Source organism: Schistocerca americana, chromosome 9, assembly GCF_021461395.2.
Source record: "Schistocerca americana isolate TAMUIC-IGC-003095 chromosome 9, iqSchAmer2.1, whole genome shotgun sequence".
Lineage (NCBI taxonomy): Eukaryota > Metazoa > Arthropoda > Insecta > Orthoptera > Acrididae > Schistocerca > Schistocerca americana.
The window spans coordinates 72,412,380-72,439,139 of record NC_060127.1 but is presented as its reverse complement, the minus strand read 5'-3'; the positions used below and the strand labels follow the sequence as shown (position 1 = coordinate 72,439,139).

At 45.7% G+C, this 26,760-nt stretch overlaps 1 protein-coding gene across 1 annotated transcript in view; it reads left to right on the top strand.

The window, feature by feature from the left end:
* The window catches only part of LOC124551352 (luciferin sulfotransferase-like), a 100,444-nt gene that overhangs the window by 16,347 nt on the left and 57,337 nt on the right, over nucleotides 1-26,760 (top strand). Inside the window, exon 2 of the mRNA XM_047126383.1 lies at nucleotides 4,703-4,921. Within this exon, the coding sequence (XP_046982339.1) occupies nucleotides 4,717-4,921 (205 nt within the window). The 5' untranslated portion in view covers nucleotides 4,703-4,716. The remainder of the gene's footprint in view (nucleotides 1-4,702; nucleotides 4,922-26,760) is intronic.

Below are 26,760 nucleotides of genomic sequence, written 5' to 3'. Positions count from 1 at the left end.
GGTATGCTGCAGGAGATGGATAACACACGGGAAGTGGTCGCTCGAATATGTATCAGAAAGTGCATACCACTCAAACCGGCGTACAAGTTGGGGAGTACATATAGAGAGGTCTAAATGGGAATAGGTGTGAGATGTGTCCGAAAGAAAAGTAGGGGCGCCAGTATTGAGGCAGACAAGATCGAGCTGGTTGAAAAGGTCTGCTAACAAGGAGCCCCTTGGGCAGGATGCTGGAGAGCCCCAAAGGGGATGGTGGGCATTGAAGTCTCCAGTTAACAAAAATGGTGCAGGTAGCTGAGCAATAAGTTGCATCACGTCTGCCCTGGTAACGGCAGATGACGATGGAGTGTAAACGGTACAAAAGGAAAACGTAAAAGTGGGGAGAGTAATGCGGATGGCAACTGCCTGCAGGCCGGTGTGCAACGTGATGGGATCGTAGTAAGTATCATCCCGGACCAGCAACATAACCCCTCCATGAGCTGGGATACCTACCACAGGGGGTAGGTCAAAACGCACAGAGGTGTAGTGTGCCAAGGCAATTTGATCGCATGGGCGTAGTTTCGTTTCCTGGAGGGCTACGACAAGCGGACGGTGCAAGCGGAGCAGCAACTTCAAGTCCTCTCGGTTGGAGCGAATACTGCGAATATTCCAGTTAATAAGTGCCATCGTAAGAAAAGAAAGATGAGAGAAGTGGTCACCTCGAAGGCCGCTTAGGGCCTGGCTTCGAGCGAGCACTGCCGCCGCTATCAGTAGGCGGACAGTCATCGTCCATTGGGTCTATAGGGTCATCGGCCATCTCGGGAGGATGGCCGGGAGGGGGAGCTTCCTCCGCCAGTGAACGGCCAGATGTACGGCGACCAGCGGTGCGGCCAGGCGAAACGGATGACGGCCTGGGGCGGCAGCCGCTGGGTGGCGCAAGAGAAGAAATGCGCCGTGGCGGGGAAGGAGAACTGTGCTTCCTATGCGCCTTTTTGGAAGGACGTGTAGTGGAAGTACCGGTCGAAGGCTGGGAGGTCGAGCTACGGAGGAAGTCTGCACGGGATGGTTCCTTCTTGAAGGCCCGTGCATCTGACTTCGGGGTCTTCGACTGAGCAGAAGCTGAGGAAGTGGCTGGTGTCTGTGGGGTGATGGGAGGAAGAGGAGACGTCGACCGCGCGATCTTAGCACTGGCCGAACGGACGACCGTGGTGCTGAAGGTCAGATCGCATGTCTGGGTTGCTACCTCCCGGGTAGTCCGAGGAGAGGCGAGGACAGTACTGTATTTCCCCGCTGGGAGCAGCGTGGGCTTCCTACTAGCCAATAGCTTGCGAGCAGCCGAGGTGGACACTTTCTCTTTGACTCGAATTTCTTGGATACAGCGTTCTTCCTTATAGACAGGACAGTCGCGGGAGGATGCGGCATGGTCACCCTGACAGTTCAGTTCACACAACGAGGAGACGGAGGTGGACAGTCACCCTCATGGGCATCCCTGCCACAAGTGACACATTTAGCCGCATTGGAGCAAGACTGTCGAGTGTGATTGAAACGCTGACACTGGTAGCAGCGCGTAGGTGTCGGGATATAGGGGCGAACAGAAATAACCTCGTAGCCCGCCTTGATGCGCGATGGCAGCTTAACACTATCGAAGGTCAAGAAAATTGTCCGGGTCGGTACAAGGTCATTGTTGACCTTTTTCATGACCCTATGGACAGCCGTCACGCCCTGCTCAGCGAGGAATGATTGAAGCTCCTCGTCAGTCAATCCGTCGAGGGAGCCAGTATAGACCACACCACGAGACGAATTCAAAGTTCGGTGGGCCTCCACCCGGACAGGGAACGTGTACAGGAGGGTGGCCCGAAGCAGTTTTTGTGCCTGAAAGGCATTCTCAGTTTCTAGTAATAAGGTGCCGTTACGCAACCTGGTACAGGATTTGACAGATCCGGCTATGGCATCTACGCCCTTCTGAATAACGAAAGGGTTGACAGAGGAAAAATCCTTTCCGTCCTCAGTTCGAGAAACTACGAGGAACTGTGGAGCAGGCGGTAGTACTTTTGTCACTGTTGGCTGGTCACGTTTCCGTTTTTGGGTCGAAGTCGAAAGAGATGGAGTAGAATCCATTGCGGAGGAATCCCCCATGATTGCCAGCGTCTCCGATGGCGCGCTCCTTCCTTGTGGGGACCCTCTCAGAGGGCACTCCCGCCTTAGGTGAATGTTTACACCTCAGGTCACACCTCCCGAGAAACAGACGGAGGGACCAATCGGCATGGTCAGAAGGTATCAGCTCAGGCAATCACCCCTCCCCGGGCCTGGCCTTTACCAGGGGTACGCGCGTGCCTTACATGTCTACCCAGGGCGGGGAATTACGCGTTACCCCGTCACCGGCTACGTGTGCGAACGCGTGGGTCGGCCTTTAGGCACGCACAGGGAGGAAGGAAGAAGAGGAAAAAGAAGAGAGAGAGGGAGAAAGAGGACAGACTGTCTCAAACGCCGAGGCGGAGACCACAGAAGGCAAGGAGAAGAAGGCAATGAGAAGGCAAGGAGAAGAAGGCAATGAGAAGGCAAGGAGAAGAAGGCAATGAGAAGGCAAGGAGAAGAAGGCAATGAGAAGGCAAGGAGAAGAAGGCAATGAGAAGGCAAGGAGAAAAAGGCAATGAGAAGGCAAGGAGAAAAAGGCAATGAGAAGGCAAGGAGAAGGCAAGGGAAAGAGTAAGGAAGACAGTGAGGTGGAGAAGAGCAAAGAAAGGAACCAACAAAAGGAAGGAAGAAACGAGAAGTGAAAAAACCAAAAGGACCACGATGATAGGTCGTGGAACCGTCCGTCTCCGGACGCAGGCGCGAACTACCCCCGTGAGGGGGATGGACTCCTTTTAGTCGCCTCTTACGACAGGCAGGAATACCGCGGGCCTATTCTAATCCCCGGACCCGCAGGGGGGTTTTATGCAATGTAGAGTCCACCAACGAAGCAGTGTAGCCGTTGTTTAATGCTACTTGCATGATGGTATTTAATTCGGTGTAGAAGTTGTTACCACTCATGGGGATGGATACTGAATGAGGTATCATTGAATGAGATGCAGGAACTACAATGTCTGTAGCGATATATTTCATGTAAACCTTGAAAGTATCAATGTGATCACTGATATCTATGGTGAGATCTAAATAATTTATGGAGTTACCTCCAAACTCCATTGTGAATTGGATACTGTTGTGTTTAAAGTCTAGGAACTTGAGGAATATTTGGCGTTGTCTAGTAGTACCTCTCCACATGCACAAGACATCAGCACAGTAGCCAACCTTGGAAGAGAGTGAATTATTTTCCAACAACTGTTTTTCAAAATTTCTCTTATCTGTATTAGTTACTTCTCTTACTGATTGCAGTAAGAAATAGACTTTGCATAGAGACACGCTGTCAAAAAGGCTTAGCAGTTCCCAGCTTAGTATGCCACTGATGTGTAATCCAAGAAATTTCGTGTAATTTATCGTGGAAATGTTTTTTTCTAGCAATATGCACATATGGACTTGATCGAGTCATATTTTTTCTTGCATGGTAGCTGAGGTTTATTGTTTTTGTAAATTTATCGATAGTTCATGGCTGGCTGTGGATAGTGTTTTCCTGGCTTATTTTTTGGAGTGTTCCCTTGCAGCCAGTTATCAGTATATTTGTTCGTATACACGAACGAATTAGCTTTTGGTATGTGTTCTGGAAGATCGTTTACGAACGGTATAACGAGAACAGGACCAAGAACAGAGCCCTGTGGGATAACATAACATGTAGCTTCTTTAGCATTATGGATTTCAACGAACTGTCTCCTTCCATTTAAATAGTTTCAGAACCAGTTGTAAGTAGTGCCTGAAACCCCATATCTCTCATTCTTTTTAAAGAACAGTCCATGCTTAACAATGTCAGCTGCTTGTGATCTATTAAACTTGCACATCTGTCAAAGTCATGCATGGCATCGAGGATGGAACTACTTTTGCGAAATCTGCATTGAGAAGGTGAAGTAATGTTGTTATTATGCCAAGCTAATAAGCTAATAGATTTTTAATCTTTAAGATAGAATGTCTCTAAAACTGATTATGTTGCCTAAAAGATGTATATCACCTATGAGCACAACTTCTCAAAAAATAATTTCTGTCATAGTAGATGCCTTTGAAAAATGAAACTTTTAATAAAAACTGGAAAAAAGTAAAAGTACTGAATTAAAGAGTGGGGGAGAGAACTTTTATGTTTCTTATTACTATATTCCTTATGCGTGTTTTGTAAATTATTTCCGCCATTTTTCATAATTCGCCTGGGGTACGTGGCGACACAGCATCCTCTGCCCTCAGTGAGAGCAGGTGCTGGCTCTTCCCACAAAAACAGGGTGCAGGCTGTGGCTCAGTTTCCACGAAAACTTCCCATCTCTCTGGGGAGGCTCCCTTCCTAACGAGATTCATTGATTGCCTTCTGGCAACAAACAGGAACTTGAGATCACATGAGGAGCGCACCTTCTCAGTGAGAAAAACGCAACGCATTCCTCCCTAGACAATCTGTCTTGTGCGTAGAATCAAATAGCCTCATAATAATGGAAGAAGAATAAAATATTTCTTGGAGATTTCTGACAGCAATGTCACAACGTTTTTCACCGTACTTTTATTCTGCAGCATGTAATTGAGTCAGGGTGCAAAATGCCTCCCTACCAATTGCTGTGTCTATAGTGAATGGTTATACGTGAATGTTTTCACACAGGAAGTTGAGCAAGCATGTCGTCAGTGAAGGCGGAGTTGCTGACGTCACTGGCAGCCCTCAAGTTCAAGGACAGCATGGGGGGCCAGTACAATGAGGGCTACGTCAAGATCTCGCCACCAGGACACGTGCAGCCGGCTGGCTTCATGGACGACCTGCCCAAAATCCTTGACTTTCAAGTCAGGCCCGATGATGTCTGGGTGGTCACCTTCCCAAAGTGCGGTGAGTGCACGCTCAGAAGTTGCTCATATTAAACGCCATAACCTTTGTTCATACATGGTAGATACAAGTAAAAAGTACAATGGTATCAGCGCCATCATCAAATTTTACAGTGTCCAGCCGCTAGGCGGGTCTGTCTGGAACGTAACCCTCTCCATCATCTTTTGTCTTCTCACCATCTCGACCTTGATCGAAACTCCTCCTACCTTCCTCTTGGTCTTAATCTTCATCTCCCTCCCCAACCCCCCCCCTCATTCCCTTGTATCTTCTTCTTCTTCTTCTTCTTCTTCTTAGCCTCGCTTCCTCTGTGAAATCCAGTAATGGCTTCCTCCTTCACTATTTCTCTGATGCTCTCATTCCTTCCTTAACCTGTCCATCTTTGTCACTTAAATACTACACTACTGGCCATTAAAATTGCTACACCACGAAGATGACGTGCTACAGACGAGAAATTTAGCCGACAGGAAGAAGATGCTGTGTTATGGAAATGACTAGCATTCACACAAGGTTGGGGCCGGTGGCGACGCCTACAACGTGCTGACATGAGGAAAGTTCCCAACCGATTTCTCATACATAAACAGCAGTTGACCGGCGTTGCCTGGTGAAACGTTGTTGATACCTCGTGTAAGGAGGAGAAATGCGTACCATCACGTTTCCGACTTTGATAAAAGTCGGATTGTAGCCTATCGCGATTGCGGTTGATTGCATCGCGACATTGCTGCTCGCGTTGGTCGAGATCCAATGACTGTTAGCAGAGTATGGAATCGGTGGGTTCAGGAGGGTAATACGGAAAGCCGTGCTGGATCCAAAAAGCCTCGTATCACTAGCAGTCGAGATGACAGGCATCTTATCCGCATGGCTGTAACGGATTTCGCAGCCACGTCTAGATCCCTGAGTCAACAGATGGGGACGTTTGCAATACATCAGTCATCTGCACCAACAGTTCGACGATGCTTGCAGTAGCATGGACTATCAGCTCAGAGACCATGGCTGTGGTTACCCCTGACGCTGCATCACAGACAGGAGCGCCTGCGATGGTGTACTCAACGACGAACCTGGGTGCACGAATGGCAAAACGTCATTTTTTTTCGGATGAATCCAGGTTCTATTTACAGCATCATGATGGTCACATCCGTGTTTGGCGACATCGCGGTGAACGCACATTGGAAGCGTGTATTCGTCATAGCCGTACTGGCGATTCACCTGGCGTGGTGGTATGGGGTGCCATTGATTACGCATCTGGATCACTTCTTGTTCGCATTGACGGCACTTTGCACAGTGGACGTTACGTTTCAGATGTGTTACGACCCGTGGCTCTACCCTTCATTTGATCCCTGCCAAACCCTACATTTCAGCAGGATAATGCACGACCGCATGTTGCAGGTCCTGTGCAACTGGCTCGTCACAATACGCCAGTCACTACTCTTGATGAACTGTGGTATTGCGTTGAAGCTGCATGGGCAGCTGTACCTGTACACACCATCCAAGCTCTGAGTCACTGCCCAGGCGTATGAAGGCCGTTATTACGGCCAGAGGTGGTAGTTCTGGGTACTGATTTCTCAGGATCTATGCACCCAAATTGCGTGAAAATGTAATCACATGTCAGTTCTTGTATAATATATTTGTCCAATTAATACCCGTTTATCATCTGCATTTCTTCTTGGTGTAGCAATTTTAATGGCCAGTGGTGTATTTATCAAGAATTTCATTTTACTAGATTGTACTTTGCTTCTATCTGAGTCATGTCAGATTAGGCTTAGCAAGCCCGATATATGATCTTTTTTCTGTGGGGACCCCTTTCCTCGATATTATGCTTCTAACACTCTTCGGGGATGCTTCTGCTTGTCTCATCTGCTCATTTATACCTCTGTCCTACCTTGCATTTTCCTTTATCAAGCTTTATAGTTACTTTAATTTTCCCTCTTTCTCAGTCATTTTCCATCAGTTGTTATTGCAGATATGACCCTCTCCTTTTTCGAAGCTGTGATCGTCATTTGACACTTACGCTAAATTTCATCTCAAATTTTTTTAACATTCGTTGTCATACATGGAAGTGCCTCTGCACTTCCGTCTAAAATATATTCTTGTTATTGTCCTTGTTTCTTCATTCAGTTTTACGTGTTATATTTTGTGTTCTATTTTGTAATGCTGAGTAATCCGTCTGAAAATCCACCCAACTAAACTAGCCGTATGTGTTGTGAAGATCAAGTGAACGTGTCAAAAAGCGTCGACTGTCATTATCTCGGCGAAGAGCTACGAAGTTTTAGTCTCGCAGTCAACTGAATTGGTGCAGAGTCGCTGAGTGTGTAGTGTAGGTCCGTTGCGGTGTCTCTTACCTTCTCCCCGACACCACGTCCTTGCAGACGTCTGACTTTATGTCATACTAGTTGAGAATCAGCCTCACTTACTATTCTGTGATGAGCATCGATTTATTCTCGAATGCTTGATTAATACATAGAACAAAAAATTACCTTTATTACTTCGCTATCATGTTCCCCAGCCTCGAGTCAAAGATATCCTTTTACAATCATGTCTCAAATTCATAACATTGCCACTTATTAATGGTGCCTCGGATTCTTACGTATGTTACAGTATTTAACACAAATAACACAGTCCATATATGATACATTTCATAGGCCTCCTCAGGACCAGAGCATAATGAGCTATAAATTAATGTTGAACTCCAGCACAAAACAGTAATGAGTTCACGTTTCAATTATTAACTGTAATGACATTTTCTTTTCATATGTAGATCACTTTTGTAATGCTAACGAGTTTTCATAATGTCTGCTTTGATCATCTCTAATCACTCGTAACAATGTCATTTAACAGATTTATACAGCTCTGTAAATTACATTTAATTATAGTATCAAGTATAATTTATGTATGATGACTTAATAGGCACTATCACACTGTATCTATTGCGACTGTAATTGTAAGTGTTGGTTGTGTAGTGTACAACTAACTATGCTTGATTATAATTCTGAAAGCTGGAATAGACTATCCTGGATTATAGCTTACCTCCTCATTTGAGCGTGAATGAATGGAAAAACCAGTGAAAGCTTCGAGACCTTCAGCAATGACCATTGCAATGTGTGAAGTGTGTTAAAATATACGATTGATTATACAGTTAGTTAAACACAGAAAACATTAAATAAGAAGATAGGTTTTCGATGCTGTTTGATTGAGAAGATTATCATTGTCAAATGAAGTTGTTAAAATTTTAAATGTTCCTCTTGCAGATGAGTTTCATAGATAAAAATGTCTTGTCTGGTGAGTACATTGTTTAACGGTATCTGACAGTATAGTTCTTTGAAAAAAAAAAATTAAAATTTACGGGTCAATGCATAAAAGTTTTTTGTTACTGTATTTCGTTTTATGAAGTTCAGTTCCATTGCACATTTTTTAAGGATGTCATCGGTCTTCTGTCATTGGAACAGTGAATGGTAATTGTGGAGTTGGTGATATGGAAGGTTGGAATCTGCATCAGATAATAATGCACTCAAGAATGGCGATGGATTGTACAGGAATCTCTGGAATCTTTCCTTGTCTGGGTAGCTCCATTATCAGACAGGGAACAGTCGTAATGCAGTATCAAGCATTTGCATATGAAATTTGTTAAACTGGGTCTGTAAGAGATGGGTTAGTTCTGTACAGATTCCATTGTCACTCATTGGATCTGTGGTCCTTAGAGATATGGATTCAGTTTGATTTCCGGATACTGAATGGTTGATGGACAAGTCGACATGTTACATCCGGAATTCTTAGACAGCAAAAATCTCAGAGTACAATGCCTTCGTCCGGAATGCGAAAATAATGACTGCTTCAGTCTGAGTTAACGGCCAAAAATTAGAATACACCACTTGTGAAAGTTTAATGATCTACAATGACATGACAACACAGTTCAATTCAAGCGAAGCGATTTGACTTCGATATACGACACTGTTTTAGCGTTCTGACTGATCACATAGTAGTTCAAATATCACAAAATTAGCGTTTGCATCATATTATGGCATACTAGTACTAAAGCAGGTTTCATACTAGTCACTTGCATGAAGCTCATACACGTCACTATGTGTTCCTGAACATTATTGCACTCAAAATCGCAACACAAAACTGTTCAGTGCAAACACTGAGCAAATGTCTTTAGAAAACAGATGGTCCCACATTCATTATTTATTCACGCACATCATTTCACTATATTACAAATAGAAAATAGTACGCTAACCTGCATCAGATATTTGCATGATGTGCAGCTCTAGTTTTGTATGTACGCTCCCATGTCGAAGTCTGCTGACTCTCCCTACAGAGGTAGGTTCCCTTGCAATAAAAAAGGAAACTAAAGAGAACAAATAGCCAAAGAAAAAGGATAGACAACTCACCATGGAATAACTGTCTTTTATTTAATAGACAGATATAGAAGGTAAAGAAAGGAATGATATGTGTCGTAATTTAGTAAGAAGTGCATATGCTACGTGTAGGTTACGTAGGAACAGGTTGCGTACAATCTTCACTGACAGGTAAACCTTAATGTTACCGACTTAAAATTATGTAGAAAATAAAATAAAACTGTAACACCCCTCCCCTCAATTATCTGGTTTTGGTGTGCGCTCACCCCAGGTAATTGACCAACAGAGAGTGCAAAACTGCCACAATGTCAGATAATGCAAAGAAAGTAATAAGGCCCTGTGACTCCTGATTGAACTGCGGTAGCAGTGTTGACATTAATTGATTCAGAATTGATCCCTTTTAATTAAAAAGGTGCACATTGATGTTATATTCAGCTATTGAACACCAGATGCAAATGTTGAACATAAAATTAATTAAGAAAGTGACTTGGGATTTCAACTACTTGATTGAAAACAGATGCAGTCGATTAGCACAGATTTATTTTAACTCACGACCTTCAATCATCACATTACATGACTCTCCTAACAGGCAGTGGTAATAAATTGCGTTTGCATGGAGTAAAGCGCGATAAATCAAAGTAATTCCTATCGACTAACCCAGACGTAATGCGAAGTGTGAAAAGAATTCTACAATACACGGCCCATGAAACCCTTATGGAAACTTTGTCGATGTGATCCAATAAATTAATCAGTGGTCGGAGCGGGTGCAATATCACCGAATTCAGCGTGGCAGGGCGACGTCGTTATGTGGACGTCGGCCGAGCTCGTGGTGCTGCAAGGCTGAGCTCGTCTATTCACTTCTAGCTATCTTACTCAGTACATAGCTGAACGAAAACTTGCTATCTCCAAGCTCAATCGTTCTGTTTGCCAAGTCCTAAACTGCAGAGATGCTCACTGTCTCTCAGGCAAGCTGAGTAAAGAACGCCACGTCCGCACTCTAGGCAAGCTGGGAACGGAAGACCTCTACGGGGACTTCTCCCAGTCCGCTCTTCGCCTCGGTTTCCCCTCCATCAAAATCACTTACGCCAATTGCAGCGCAAGTCGCGTTAATTATGCGTCACTTTCCAGTGCTGACCAATGCCTGCTCTGGGAAGTGAACAAATTCCCACAAAATTTCGCTTCCTCTCAACTTCTGCTATTTAGCTCCTCCCAGGCCACCCATCAAGGTTAGCGTCTGCACAAAATATCAATTTTTCCGGAATTCTGACTCCCAGGAGAGTACTTCAAATTCCTTGGTCCTACGTTCCCATCGGAGGCCGGCGTATTTCATTCTGTCGCTCTTCACCTGATTTACTTCAGACTCTGTGGACTGTGAATTCAGCGTGAACTTGCTATAGTCAGGAATATGCATATTTTGACCTCTGTTGACCATTCCACTGTAGCTTTGGGCGGCTTTCTCATATGTTTCACTGAAAATGGGACGACGGACATTTATCAACAGGCATACAAGTTCTCCGTCTGCTTCCCCGTGCACCAGCATGGGGTCAACCACCCACTCACTGTCACTCATCTTAAGGCAGCTGGGGGCCACACCCCGTTACCACTTTGTCAGAGCTTTAGCCGCCCTAAACTGCCTATTGTCGCTTCCCTTCACCGCTCCCTGGCCGGCCATGGTCAACTCTGTATACTTTCCTGGGATAAACTAGCCTCCAGTAAATCGACGCGTTTCCACAAAGTTTTTCATGTCGTGTGAATTACTTAAAAACCATCACCCGACATCAATTATTCCAATACGTCCATACTACACACTGTACAAGATGCAGTGTGCCTTGTCAGTCATTTTTGTTCAGCCCTACTGTTCGCTCAACGTGAGTCAGGTGATCTTTAATGACTTCATGTAGGGGACATAGTTCCTGCCATCTTACAAAACAAATTCTCTGTAACATTGCTACATGCTCATAAGATTCTATTTACATACTACATATGATAACGTAATGATCAGTGGCATTGCGCCACCTGAACTACTGTATATCTGTGTTTGGCAGCTTTGACAGACAGAAGAAAAAAAAAAATTGACGCTACCTCAAACCGTTTGCTAAACTTTATTTCTAATGAAAAATGTTGCGCACATAGTGTCAGTCTCATGAATTGTATCACTTCAAATCTTATGGAAGGGGAGGGGGGGGGGGGTACATCCCTTTAACTTTGTTGTTAGTAGGACAATGTAACACATACACACCAGGATTCGGTATAGCGACAGTTTATTAAGGCCAGCAGTTGAAAAATACCGCTTCAGTTGTAGATTTCTTTTATTATCCCACGACCGGTTTCGGGCTGTTATAAACTCATCATCAGGTGTCATATCTGTGCTGTGGCCCCCCGTGTACTAGGCACGGTGTGCCACCTACGAGTGCAGGACAGGGAGCACACCGCACCTAGTACACGGGGGGCCACAGCACAGATATGACACCTGAAGATCAGTTTATAACAGCCCGAAACCGGTCATGGGACAATAAAAGAAATCAACTGAAGCGGTATTTTCAGTCACTGGTATAATGCTCAGTTGCAGATGTTCTTCCTAATGGATTGTTTGTAATTCCACAAGGACTGGAGTATGAAAGCTGGGTATAAAAGCTGCCACTTTTTATTTTTCGTTTTGTGTCTTTGGGTGACATTTCAGCAACACCTTTGTGCCCACGAGGTATTTCTACGTCCTTTTAAATTGTTGGTCGAAGTACTTCTTTCTTCGTTGAGCTTTAGCCGTTAATCTGCTTAGTTCACGAAATAACCTTATAATGCGATTATTCTCAGGATCAAACTTTGAAATTAAGGTTTGTCTGATCTTGTTGACCTATAAATATCTTTTCCATCTCTATCCCATAAAGTTGGTAGCTTTGTCAGACAATAATATCAGTGGCTTCCCAAAGAGTGGAATGTAATTGCCGAAAAGTTTGTTAATTATGGAACAAGTGTACAGTTCTATGTACTTTGAAAATAGCTAATAAAATCCAGTTACGTATTTTACATTTGCTCTGGCGCTAGGCAAAGAACCCATAACATTGACATTAACGACTTAATCTTCTTCTGTGACGATGGAGTGCAAAAATCCCCTAACGCCATGGTTCGAACTATGCGATCAGTCAGAACGCTAAATCAGTGTCATACCGGGTGATCAAAAAGTCAGAATAAATTTGAAAACTGAAGAAATCACGGAATAATGTAGATACAGAGGTACAAATTGGCACACATGCTTGGAATGACATGGGGTTTTATTAGAACCAAAAAAATACAAAAGTTCACAATGTCCGACAGATGGCGCTTCATCTTATCACAATAGCAATAATTAGCATAACAAAGTAAGACAAAGCAAATATGATGTTCTTTACAGGAAATGCTCAATATGTCCACCATCATTCCTCAACAATAGCTGTAGTCGAGGAATAATATTGTGAACAGCACTGTAAAGCATGACCGGAGTTATGGTGAGGCATTGGCGTCGGATGTTGTCTTTCGGCATCCCTAGAGATGTCGGTCGATCACGATACACTTGCGACTTCAGGTAACCTCAAAGTCAATAATCGCACGGACTGAGGTCTGGGGACCTGGGAGGCCAAGCATGACGAAAGTGATGGCTGAGCACACGATCATTACCAAACGACGCTCGAAAGAGATCTTTCACGCGTCTAGCAATATGGGGTGGAGCGCCATCCTGCATAAACATCGTACGTTCCAGCAGGTGTTTATCAGCCAGGCTGGGGATGATGCGATTCTGTAACATATCGGCGTACCTCTCAACCGTCACGGTAGCAGTTACAAAACCAGAATCACGCATTTCCTCGAAGAAAACAGGCCCGATAACGGTGATGTGGTTTTTTTTTTTTTTTTTTTTTTTTGTGGTTTTCGGGCGCACAACTTCAATGGTCATTAGCGCCCTGACTACTCTAAGAATGCACCGCGAGGCACAAGTTGACAACAACAACTAAAAGGGAAAACGCAATAAAAGACAGACTGACAGGCATAGGATTAAAAAACATAATCAAATGTCCTTAGCGAGGTTTGTCAAATTGATAAAACAAAGAACACAAGCAGCTGCTCGTGGGTCATCCGCTAAAATGGCATCGAAAGTATTAGGCAGGTTAAGATCGAGGCGCAGTGTGTTAAGATCTGGACAGGACATTAAAATGTGTCTAACCGTCAGAAAGTGCCCACATGGGCAGAACGGCGCCGGCGCAGCCGTCAGCAGATGGCGATGGCTGAACCGGCAGTGTCCAATTCTTAACCGGGCTAAAACGACCTCCTCCCGCCGAGAAGGGCGTGAGGAGGACGTCCAAGCCACGGGAAGAGGTTTTAAGGCCCGAAGCTTGTTGTCGGTAAGTGCAGCCCAATCGGCATGCCACAGCGACACAACGCGCCGACAAACGACCCTGCTAAAAGCGGACGAAGGGACACAACAAGAAGCTGTCCGAGGCTGGAGGACCGCAGCCTTGGCCGCGGCATCTGCAGCTTCGTTCCCAGGGATACCGACATGGCCAGGAACCCACATAAAGCTAACCGGCGTACCGACGTCCACCAGCTGCTGAAGAGAGCGTTGGATCCGGTGTACGAAAGGGTGAACCGGGTACGGATCACTGAGGCTCTGGATGGCGCTCAGGGAATCTGAGCAGATGACATAAGCAGAATGTCGGTGGCGGCAGATGTAAAGAACAGCCTGGTAGAGGTCAAAGAGCTCAGCTGTGAAGACCGAACAATGGCCATGGAGCCGGTATTGGAAACTTTGTGCCCCGACAATAAAGGAACACCCGACCCCGTCATTGGTCTTAGAGCCATCTGTATAAATGAAAGTCATGTTGTTGAACTTCGAACGAAGTTCCAAAAAACGGGAGTGGTAGACCGAACCGGGGGTGACCTCTTTTGGGAGCGAGCTGAGGTCGAGGTGAACGCGGACCTGAGCCTGGAGCCAAGGTGGCGTGCGGCTCTCGCCCACTCGAAAGGTTGCAGGGAGTGAAAAATGAAGGTGTTGAAGGAGGCGACGAAAGCGAACTCCAGGGGGTAGCAGGGCAGAGACATACAACCCGTATTGAAGGTCAAGAGAGTCGTCAAAAAAGGAACGATAAGACGGATGGTCGGGCATTGACAGTAGCCGACAGGCATACCGACAAAGCAGTATATCGCGCCGGTAGGTGAGTGGCAATTCGCCAGCGTCAGCATGAAGACTCTACGGGACTGGTATAAAATGCTCCGATCGCAAGTCGTAAACCCCGATGTTGTATGGAGTTGAGGCGGCGTAAGATGGATGGCCGTGCAGAGGAGTATACGAAGCTCCCATAATCCAGCTTGGAGCGGACGATCGACCGATATAGACGAAGTAGGACGGTTCGATCCGCTCCCCACGACATACCACTGAGAACACGGAGGACATTTAAAGAACGGGTACAACGGGCGGCCAAATATGACACATGTGGAGACCAGCTAAGTTTCCTGTCAAAGGTAAGGCCTAAAAATTTGATTGTCTCCACGATTGGGAGAGCAACGGGACCGAGTCTTAAGGACGGTGGGAGAAACTCTTTGTATCGCCAGAAGTTAATACAGACCGTCTTCTCGGCAGAAAAACGGAAGCCATTGGCGACACTCCAGGAGTAAAGACGGTCAAGAGAACGCTGAAGACAGCGCTCCAGGACACGTGCACACTGCGCGCTGCAATAGATGGTAAAATCGTCCACGAAAAGGGAGCCTGATACATCAGCTGGGAGGCAATCCATTATTGGATTGATTGCGATGGCGAAGAGAGCGACGCTCAAAACTGAGCCCTGTGGCACCCCATTCTCCTGGCGAAAGGTGTCGGACAGGACAGAACCCACACGTACCCGAAACTGTCGATCCATTAAAAAGGAACGAATAAAAAGAGGGAGGCGACCGCGAAAGCCCCATGTATGCATGGTGCGGAGAATGCCCGCCCTCCAACAGGTGTCGTAAGCCTTCTCCAAATCAAAGAACACAGCCGCGGTCGGGCGCTTCCGCAAGAAGTTATTCATAATGAAGGTCGACAAGGTAACCAGATGGTCAACAGCAGAGCGGCGCCTTCGAAATCCACATTGTACATTGGTAAGTAGGCGTCGAGACTCGAGCAGCCAAACCAATCGAGAGTTAACCATTCGCTCCATCACTTTACAGACACAGCTGGTAAGCGAGATAGGTCGATAACTGGAAGGCAAGTGCTTGTCCTTCCCCGGCTTAGGAATCGAGACAACAATAGACTCGCGCCAGCATGCGGGAACATGTCCCTCAATCCAGATGCGATTGTATGTACGAAGAAGAAAACCTTTACCCGCAGGAGAAAGGTTCTTCAGCATCTGAATATGGATAGAATCAGGCCCTGGAGCGGAGGACCGTGATCGGCCAAGTGCGGTTTCGAGTTCCCGCATGGTGAATGGGGCATTATAACTTTCACAATTCGAGGAGCGGAAGTCAGGTGGCCTAGCCTCCTCTGCCTGTTTGCGGGGGAGGAAGGCAGGGTGGTAATGAGCGGAGCTCGAAACCTCGGCGAAAAAGCGGCCGAAGGCATTGGAGACAGCCTCAGGGGCCACAAGGACTTCATTCGCGACCTTCAAGCCAGAAACTGGGGAGTGGACCTTAGTGCCAGATAGCCGGCGCAGGCTACCCCAGACAACAGAAGAAGGAGTAGAACTGTTGAAGGTGCTTGTGAAAGCAGCCCAGCTGGCTTTCTTGCTTTCTTTAATAATACGACGACACTGAGCACGTAATCGTTTATAATTAATACAATTCGCCACTGTAGGGTGGCGTTTAAAGGTGCGTAAAGCACGTCGACGAGCACGTAAAGCGTCTCTACATGCTGCGGTCCACCAGGGGACCGGTACGCGACGTGGAGAAGAAGTAGGGTGAGGGATGGAATATTCAGCAGCAGCGAGAATGACTTCCGTGAGGTGTGCGACCTGACGATCGCAGCTTGTAAAGGTTTGATCCTGAAAGGTAGCCCTGGAAGAGAAGAGCCCCCAGTCTGGCTTGGAGATGGTCCAACGAGAGGAGCACGGAGAGGGAGTATGCTGCAGGAGATGGATAACACACGGGAAGTGGTCGCTCGAATATGTATCAGCAAGTGCATACCACTCAAACCGGCGTGCAAGTTGGGGAGTACATATAGAGAGGTCTAAATGGGAATAGGTATGAGATGTGTCCGAAAGAAAAGTAGGGGCGCCAGTATTGAGGCAGACAACATTGAGCTGGTTGAAAAGGTCTGCTAACAAGGAGCCCCTCGGGCAGGATGCTGGAGAGCCCCAAAGAGGATGGTGGGCATTGAAGTCTCCAGTTAACAAAAATGGTGCAGGTAGCTGAGCAATAAGTTGCGTCATGTCTGCCCTGGTAACGGCAGATGACGATGGAGCGTAAACGGTACAAAAGGAAAACATAAAAGTGGGGAGAGTAATGCAGATGGCAACTGCCTGCAGGCCGGTGTGCAACGTGATGGGATCGTAGTAAATATCATCCCGGACCAGCAACATAACCCCTCCATGAGCGGGGATACCTACCACAGGGGGTAGGTCAAAACGCACAGAGGTGTAGTGTGCCAAGGCAATTTGATCGCATGGGCGTAGCTTCGTTTCCTGGAGGGCTACGACGAGCGGACGATGCAAGCGGAGCAGCAACTTCAAGTCCTCTCGGTTGGAGCGAATACTGCGAATATTCCAGTTAATAAGTGCCATCGTAAGAAAAGGAAGATGAGAGAAGGGGTCACCTCGAAGGCCGCTTAGGGCCTGGCTTCGAGCGAGCACTGCCGCCGCTAGCAGGAGGCGGACAGTCATCGTCCATGGGGTCTATAGGGTCATCGGCCATCTCGGGAGGATGGCCGGGAGGGGGAGCTTCCTCCGCCGGTGAACGGCCAGATGTTCGGCTACCAGCGGTGCGGCCAGGCGAAACGGATGACGGCCTGGGGCGGCAACCGCTGGGTGGCGCAGGAGAAGAAAGGCGCCGCGGCGGAGAAGGAGAACTGTGCTTCCTATGCGCCTTTTTAGAAGGACGTTTGGTGGAAGTACCGGTCGAAGGCTGGGAGGTCGAGCTACGGAGGAAGTCTGCACGGGATGGTTCCTTCTTGAAGGCCCGTGCATCTGACTTCGGGGTCTTCGACTGAGCAGAAGCTGAGGAAGTGGCTGGTGTCTGTGGGGTGATGGGAGGAAGAGGAGACGTCGACCGCGCGATCTTAGCACTGGCCGAACGGACGACCGTGGTGCTGAAGGTCAGATCGCATGTCTGGGTTGCTACCTCCCGGGTAGTCCGAGGAGAGGCGAGGACAGTGCTGTATTTCCCCGCTGGGAGCAGCGTGGGCTTCCTACTAGCCAATAGCTTGCGAGCAGCCGAGGTGGACACTTTCTCTTCGACTCGAATTTCCTGGATACAGCGTTCTTCCTTATAGACAGGACAGTCGCGGGAGGATGCGGCATGGTCACCCTGACAGTTCACACAACGAGGAGACGGAGGTGGACAGTCACTCTCATGGGCATCCCTGCCACAAGTGACACATTTAGCCGCATTGGAGCAAGACTGTCGAGTGTGATTGAAACGCTGACACTGGTAGCAGCGCGTAGGTGTCGGGACATAGGGGCGAACAGAAATAACCTCGTAGCCCGCCTTGATGCGCGATGGCAGCTTAACACTATCGAAGGTTAAGAAAAGTGTCCGGGTCGGTACAAGGTCATTATTGACCTTTTTCATGACCCTATGGACAGCCGTCACGCCCTGCTCAGCGAGGAAAGATTGAAGCTCCTCGTCAGTCAATCCGTCGAGAGAGCTACTATAGACTACACCACGAGACGAATTCAAAGTGCGGTGGGCCTCCACCCGGACAGGGAACGTATACGAGAGTGTGGCCCGAAGCAGTTTTTGTGCCTGAAAGGCATTCTCAGTTTCTAGTAATAAGGTGCCGTTACGCAACCTGGTACAAGATTTGACAGATCCGGCTATGGCATCTACGCCCTTCTGAATAACGAAAGGGTTGACAGAGGAAAAATCCTTTCCGTCCTCAGATCGAGAAACTACGAGGAACTGTGGGGCAGGCGGTAGTACTTTTGTCACTGTTGGCTGGTCACGTTTCCGTTTGTGGGTCGAAGTCGAAAGCGATGGAGTAGAATCCATTGCGGAGGAATCCCCCATGATTGCCAGCGTCTCCGATGGCGCGCTCCTTCCTTGTGGGGACCCTCTCAGAGGGCACTCCCGCCTTAGGTGAATGTTTACACCTCAGGTCACACCTCCCGAGAAACAGACGGAGGGACCAATCGGCATGGTCAGAAGGTATCAGCTCAGGCAATCACCCCTCCCCGGGCCTGGCCTTTACCAGGGGGTACGCGCGTGCCTTACATGTCTACCCAGGGCGGGGACTTACGCGTTACCCCGTCACCGGCTACGCGTGCGAACGCGTGGGTCGACCTTCAGACACGCACAGGGAGGAAGGAAGAAGAGGAAAAAGAAGAGAGAGGGAGAAAGAGGACAGACTGTCTCAAACGCCGGGGCGGAGACCAGAGAAGGCAAGGAGAAGAAGGCAATGAGAAAGCAAGGAGAAGGAGGCAATGAGAAGGCAAGGAGAAAAAGGCAATGAGAAGGCAAGGAGAAGTCAAGGGAAAGAGTAAGGAAGACAGTGAAGTGGAGAAGAGCAAAGAAAGGAACCAACAAAAGGAAGGAACCAACAAAAGGAAGGAAGAAACGAGAAGTGAAAAACTAAAAAGACCACGATTATAGGTCGTGAAACCGTCCGTCTCCGGACGCAGGCGCTAACTACCCCCGTGAGGGGGATGGACTCCTTTGAGTCGCCTCTTACGACAGGCAGGAATACCTCGGGCCTATTCTAATCCCCGGACCCGCAGGGGGGGGGGGGGGTGATGTGGTAAATACAACCCATAACGTGACTTTCTCGTCGTGTAATGGAGTTTCCACGACAGTTCTAGGATTTTCGGTACCCCAAATTCTGCAGTTGTGGGCGTTGACAGACCCCCGGAGCGTGAAATGAGCCTCGTCGGTCCACAACACGTTACTCAACCAATCGTCATCTTCCGCCATCTTTTGAAACGCCCATACCGCAAATGCCCTCCGCTTAACTAAGTCGCCAAGTAACAGTTCATGATGCCGATGGATTCTGTACGGACAGCATCGGAGGCTACGCCTCAGTGGCAACCAAACAGTAGTGTACGGAATGCTGGTGCGACGTGCGATGCACGAGCGCTGAATTCCCCGTGCATAGACGAACCCGCTACAGTCTCCATTTCTTCCTGAACTGTCTCAGCAGCATTAAGCCTTGTGCTCGGTCGGCCACTATGGGGTCTATCGTCTAAACAACCCGTGGCTTCGAACTTCGAAATCATTCTCGCCACAGCTGCATTTGTCAACGGACCTTTACCTGTTCGAATCCCCTCCCTATGGCGATAGGATTGTAACGCTCAACTAGCACATTCCCCATTCTAATAATACAGCTTCACTAAAAGCGCCTTTTCAGATAACGTCAGCATGCTGCGACTGCTGGCGCGTCTGATTCTCTCTCAAATTACAGCTCCTTTTATACACGATTGTCATGCGCAGTCACTGACGTTTTGCTGTCCAGCGCCATCTGTCGGACCTTTTGTGAACTTTGCTTTGTTTTTTTTTTGTTCTAATAAAACCCCATGTCATTCCAAGCATCAATTTTTGCCCCTCTATCTATATTATTGCGTGGTTTATTAAGTTTTCAAATTTATATTGACTTTTTGATTACCCGGTATACTGAAGTCAAATTGCTTCGCTTGAATTGAACTGTGTTGTCATGTCATTGTAGATCATTAAATTTTCACAAGTGGTGCATTCTAATTTTTGGATGTTAACTCAGACTGAAGCAGTTATTATTTTCGCATTCCGGACGAAGGCACTGTACTCTGAGATTTTTCACCTAACTGAAATTTCCGCAGTAGATGCTGCGCGATTCTCTGGAGATTTGGTATGTGACAATATCTTCCAATCTTCTTTGTGTACAGAAAGATTTCACGAAGACTCTATACTATACAGGGTATCCCATTTATCTTGATCACCCTAAGAAACTGTTTGTCCAGATGCAAATTACAAAACGTTTCAAGCAAACGTTCTTTAGCCGTCAGGGGGACATCAATCAGCATGATTGCTTTCGTTGTAGCTTTGTTTTTTTTACAAAGATATGAACAGTTATGATTTTTTTAAATGGCAAGCTGCATTTTTTGTTCGGTAATTCATTTCCTCTCCTAAGGACCTATTCAAAAATTTATCACAGTCTACCATTCACTGAAACAACTTTATTAATTACATAACACAATATTGATGTTGATGTTCCGAGCGCTTAGTGCATGCAGGTACTCGGGGTAATGGAACACGTCCACGTGCTGACATTGACAGAGGACAAATGTAAACCATCATTCCGTCAACCATCGTCAGTTGAAGAGTTGTGTGAGTAGAATGTACACCAACGAAGAGAAGGTAGAAATGCTACTCATCTGTGGGGGATGGAAGTTATCAGAACAGTAATTGCAACACCGCTTTCTTATGTGCAGGTACATTTAGTACAATGGTTTAGTCCTTTTAAATACTGTTGTGTAGAGTAGGCATACAGTAAAGGCTGTCCGTCATACAAACTGCATCGACATAACGTTTCTTTTATTGTTGTTGTTGTTGTTGTTGAAGGTAGGCGAAATGCTACGCAGGCAGCGGAGCTGTACAGAGAGCGATATCCTGACAAGAACCCACCTTCCCGACGGATGTTTCCTCGTCTTGTTGCGATGCTTCAGGAAACGGGAAGCTTCAACCCACGACATCGCAATCGTCGTAGCACTCGCGCAGACGAAGCTGCCGAAGTTACTGTCCTCGCTTGCGTTGCTATGAATCCACATGTGAGCACACGACAGCTTGAACACGATTCCTAAAATTAGTGTATATCGTATTCTTACATGTCACCGGTTCCATCCTTACCATGTACACCTACATCAAGAATTGCATGGGAATGATTTCCAGAAACGTTTACAGTTCTGTCAGTGGCCACAGCAGCAAATCCTCGCCAACCCGAACTTCTTCTCCAATGTTCTATTTACCGGTGAATTTTCCTTCTCAAACAAAGGACAGGTAAATACAAGGAACTTGCATTATTGGTGCAGCGACAACCCACGATGGTTTAAAGAGGTGGAACATCAGTGCCAATGGAGTGTTAAATTCTGGTGTGGGATGCTTGGTACTACAATTATTGGCCCTTATTTCATCAGTGGTAGTCTAAACGGCACAGCGTATGCCAACTTCCTCAGAGGAATTCTTCTCCCTCTTCTGGATGAAGTGCCGCTAAGAACCAGAATGCTTATGTGGTATCAACAAGATGGATGTCCAGCACATAATGCCTAGCGTGCACGTCGTGTTCTGAACCGAAGGTATCCTGCCAGATGGATTGGTCGAGGAGGAACAGTTACTTCGTCTGCGAGGTCTCCTGATTAAATCCTCTGGATTTTTTAATTTGGGGATGCATTAAAGACATTGTCTATCGCGATATTCCAACAACTCCAGAGGGCATGCGGGAACCTATCGTGCTTGCTTGTAATTCTCTTCAGCAGGCAACACTGGAAGCAGTAAATAATTCTTTCATTCAACGAGAGCACCAGTGTATCGGTGTCCAGGGTCCCCACTTTGAGCACCTGTGTATGTTCTACTCCTGGGCAATGGTACAGGAGGGTCAAAGTCAATTTTGTGTTATGTTTTACTTGGTTTTCATCTGTTTTCTGACAACTCCAGCAAGTGGACAAGTTTGTGATCCCGGGCTCAAAGTCAATGTTGTGTTATGTACTTAATGACGTTGTGTTTCAGTGAATGGTAGACTGTGATACATTTTTGAATACGTCTTTAGGAGAGGAAATGAATTACCAATAAAAAATACAGGGTGCCATTTAAAAAAGTCATACCACTGTTCATATCTTTGTAAAACACAAAGCTACAACGAAGGCAATCATACTGATTGATGTCCCCCTGATGGCTAAAGAACATCTGCTTGAAACATTTTGCAATTTGCATCTGGACAAACAGTTATTTAGGGTGGTCAAGATAAATGGGACACCCGAGATTATATATATATTATATATATCTATATACACCAAATTAACTTTTAACATACTTATCCGGAATGCAAACACACTAATTTTCTGTATGATGACTCCTCCATCACTGTGCAATCTTTGGTTTGCAGCTTGTTTGAATTTATTGGATGATACCATTCCACTGTGGATCTGTCATGTTCTTACACAATCTGAGATCGTATCTACGTTTCTGATTATCCTACATAAGCAAAAATTTGGACTCTGATGTCTGTTCCTCATCCCAAGTAGTGTCTTGGCAATGCATCTGCAATGATATTTTCCTTGCCGTGCACGTATGTGATCTTGAAACGATATCCTTGCAAAATAAGTATCTACCTGGCTGAGTGTGGATGAAGAAATTTACAGGCCCACAGAAAGCTCAGTGCTTCGTGATCATAGAATACTTTGGTATAATGTAAGATAATAATGAAACTTACTAAAATGTCATAGAACTGCCAGTGCTTCTACCTCTGTAGTAGTGTACAGATGTTCACAGTTCGCAAGAGGTCAGCTGGCAAATGCTATGCACACAAGTGATCCATTAACTAATTGAACCTGGGGCAGGAATGATTCTAATCCATATGATGACACATCAATCATTACTCCAAAATGTAGCGCCATATCTGGGTGGTGTAATATTTGCTCATTAACTCAGGCAGTTTTGATTTTGTCAAATGCCAAATCATGAGTCTACATCTACACCCATTGCCATGACAATTTTTTCTTCAACTACCGTATGTCTCAGAGTTTAAGGCTTGAGTGGGAACAAGGTAGAACACAGCTAATCCCAAAAATCCTTTTAATTGATTTCTATATGGCATTGGTCTTTTTAGCTGGCAAAATGCCATAAGAAAAAATTAACCGATCCATGAAGTTAATCTCTATCAGGGCAAACTCTGACTTGTTTAAGTTGGTAGTAACGTGTGTTAAGACAATTCCAGCATTCTGACGTTACTGCCAAGTTTGGGTTGCAATTAACTTCTCATCTATTAACAGCATTACTAAATCACATAACTCATGACCGTGTCTGGTGCAGAAATAAAGACACCAGAGCTAACATTAAGGCTGAACGGTAAATCAGTAAAATGTTAACTGCACCCTGAGTGGATAAATGCAGAATATTTTCTTTAGTCCAAATGTAAAAGTTCTTGCGAAATGTACTTGTAAAAATTTTAACACCACGCAATTTTTGAATGAGCTCTTCAATGTTTGGAGATCTTGTCCTCACAGAAATAATGACTTTATTTGTATCCCTCAAACACTTCGGTCTAATTTTGTACCATCAGTAATGGACTACAATACTGACTATCTGATGGGTCTGTGATGCTCTAGATAAGCATTCGCTTGATTTCAGAGTTGGTGGCAGATCTTAGCGCCCTGGGGATGGAGTAGTAACTGTGATAATTAAGTTTTGTGCGGTGTCACAGTCAGAAGGCGTCCTTTTATTACACATGGATTGTTATCGAATCCAGTAGCATAATCCTGTAGTAATTGTTGTATCTACATATCTACGTATATACTCCGCTAGCCACCTAGCGGTGTGTGGCGGAGGGCACAATTCGCGCCAATGTCATATTTCCCCTCCCCTACCCCCCCCCCCCCCCCCCCCCCCCGTTCCACTGGCGGATCGCGAGAGGGAAAAACGACTCTCTGAACGCCTCAGTACGAGCTCTAACTTCCCTTATCTTTGAATGGTGATCATTACGCGATTTGAAAGTTGGTGGTAATAATATATGGTCTACATCCTCGGCGAAGATCGGATTTCGGAATTTAGTGAGCACCCCCGTTTAGCGCGTCGTCTATCTGCAAGTGTGTCTCACTTCAAACTTTCTATGAGATTTGTAACGCTCTCGCAATGGCTAAATGTAGCAGTCACGAATCTTGCCGCTCTTCTTTGGACCTTCTCAATCCTTTGAATCAGACCGAAATGATAACGGTCCCATACAGACGAAAAATACTCTAAGACTGGACGAACTAACGAACTGTAAGCTATATTTGTAGCATAGTCAACATATAATCTTACGGGGATACCGTCTGGGCCAGATGCCTTCCTGGCGTCTAAGGATCTTAACTGTTTAACAATCCCAGATACACTAAACACTACGTCAGCCATCCTTGCGTTTGTTCGATAATTGAAAGGGGAAATGGGGCTGCAGTCCTCTACACTAAACGAGTTTGCGAAAGCTAGGTTTAGAATTTCGGCCTTCTGTTTATCATGATCCGTTACAATACCCGTACTGTCAGCAAGAGAAGGTATTGAATTACTTGTAGCGTTCATAGATTTTACGCACGACCAAAATTTTTTGGAGTTATTTTTAGAACCTGCAGATAAAATATTGCTTTCAAATTCATTAAATGAAGCTCTCATTGACCTTTTGACAGCTGCTTTTATTTCGCATAATTTCTGTTTGTCAGCGGAGCAGTGATTACGTTTAAAATTCCTTGCTTTCTCAGCAACTTCCTAATATGTTTGTTGTACCAAGGTGGATATTTTTGCTAGGCACATACTTCCCTAGCACGTGGTGAACAATACTTTTAAATTCCTAATGTTGTTCTGGCACTACGACATTCGATTTAACAGCTTTTTTGCTCACGTACACTCAAAACAGAAACACTAGCAGGTCCTTCTTCTATCTGTCACGAGTCATCATTTTAATCATGATTCCTTGACAGTAGAATCCATGTAATTTGTCATTTTGAACTAAGTGTTACGGGAGCTCAATCTTTCGTTAACATCACTTTACTGGAGGCAAAGTCTATTATTTCATTCATGTCTCTTAGTAAATCATGTCCCATAATCAAGCCTACCACAGTGGTTGGGAAGGGAATGAGACAGGGTTGTAGCCTCTCACCGATGCTATTCAATCTGTATATTGAGCAAGCAGTAAAGGAAACAAAAGAAAAGTTCGGAGTAGGTATTAAAATCCATGGATAAGAAATAAAAATTTTGATGTTCGCCGATGACATTGTAATTCTGTCAGAGACAGCAAAGGACTTGGAAGAGCAGTTGAACGGAATGGACAGTGTCTTGAAAGGAGGGTATAAGATGAACATCAACAAAAGCAAAACGAAGATAATGGAATGTAGTCGAATTAAGTCGGGTGATGCTGAGGGAATTTGATTAGGAAATGAGACACTTAAAGTTGTAAAGGAGTATTGCTATTTGGGGAGCAAAATAAATGATGGTCGAAGTAGAGAGAATATAAAATGTAGACTGGCAATGGTAAGGAAAGCGTTTCTGAAGAAGAGAAATTTGTTAACATCGAGTATTGATTTAAGTGTCAGGAAGTCGTTTCTGAAAGTATTTGTATGGAGTGTAGCCATGTATGGAAGTGAAACATGGACGACAACTAGTTTAGACAAGAAGAGAATAGCTTTCTAAATGTGGTGCTACAGAAGAATGCTGAAGATTAGATGGGTAGATCACGTAACTAATGTGGTGTTGAATAGGATTGGGGAGAAGAGAAGTTTGTGGCACAACTTGACTAGAAGAAGGGGTTGGTTGGTAGGACATGTTCTGAGACATCGTGGGATCACCAATTTAGTATTGGAGGGCAGCGTGGAGGGTAAAAATGGTAGAGGGAGAACAAGAGATGAATACACTAAGCAGATTCAGAAGGATGTAGGCTGCAGTAGGTACTGGGAGATGAAGAAGCTTGCACAGGATAGAGTAGCATGGAGAGCTGCATCAAACCAGTCTCAAGACTGAAGACCACAACAACCACAAGATTTGGTACTGCTTGGTAAGTGCATTCATCACTCAATTACTGAAGACAATGTTAACACTTTGTCTATAGTTTAATGCAAAAGAGCATCCTCCGACAGCACCTAGTATCGCACAGGTTGCCGAGGGAAAGGTCAGCAACTTTGCTCGTTCCTGAAGTCTCTTGCAAAGAGCCATGAATACATCTTCAGCTACATACAAACTCTGCAAGCTACCATATGGTGTTCGGTGAAGAGTGCTGCGTACTGTTACTAGCTGTTTCCCTTCCTGTTCCACTCACAGTTAGAAAGAGGGAAAAAACTACTGTACATATGCCTCCACATGAGCTCCAATTTCTCGTATCTTATCTTCGTATCCCGCAAGCTAAATGTGTGTTGGTGGCAGAAGGGTTTGATGCAGTCAGCTTCAAATGCTGGTTCTCTAAATTTTCTCGAAAGTGTTCCTCGAAGAGAACGCTGCCTTCCCTCCAGGGTATTCCATTTGAGCTCCCAAAGCATCTTTGTGGTGCTGGAACCTATTGGTAATAAATTTACCATTGTGACTCTTCAAGGCTTTCCCGACGGATCTGTTGCGAATACACTTCTCGGGTTTCTCGGCGAATTGTATTGTGTAAATCCCCCAATATTTCATCGATGCAGCTGCTCGGCATCTTCAGGTGAT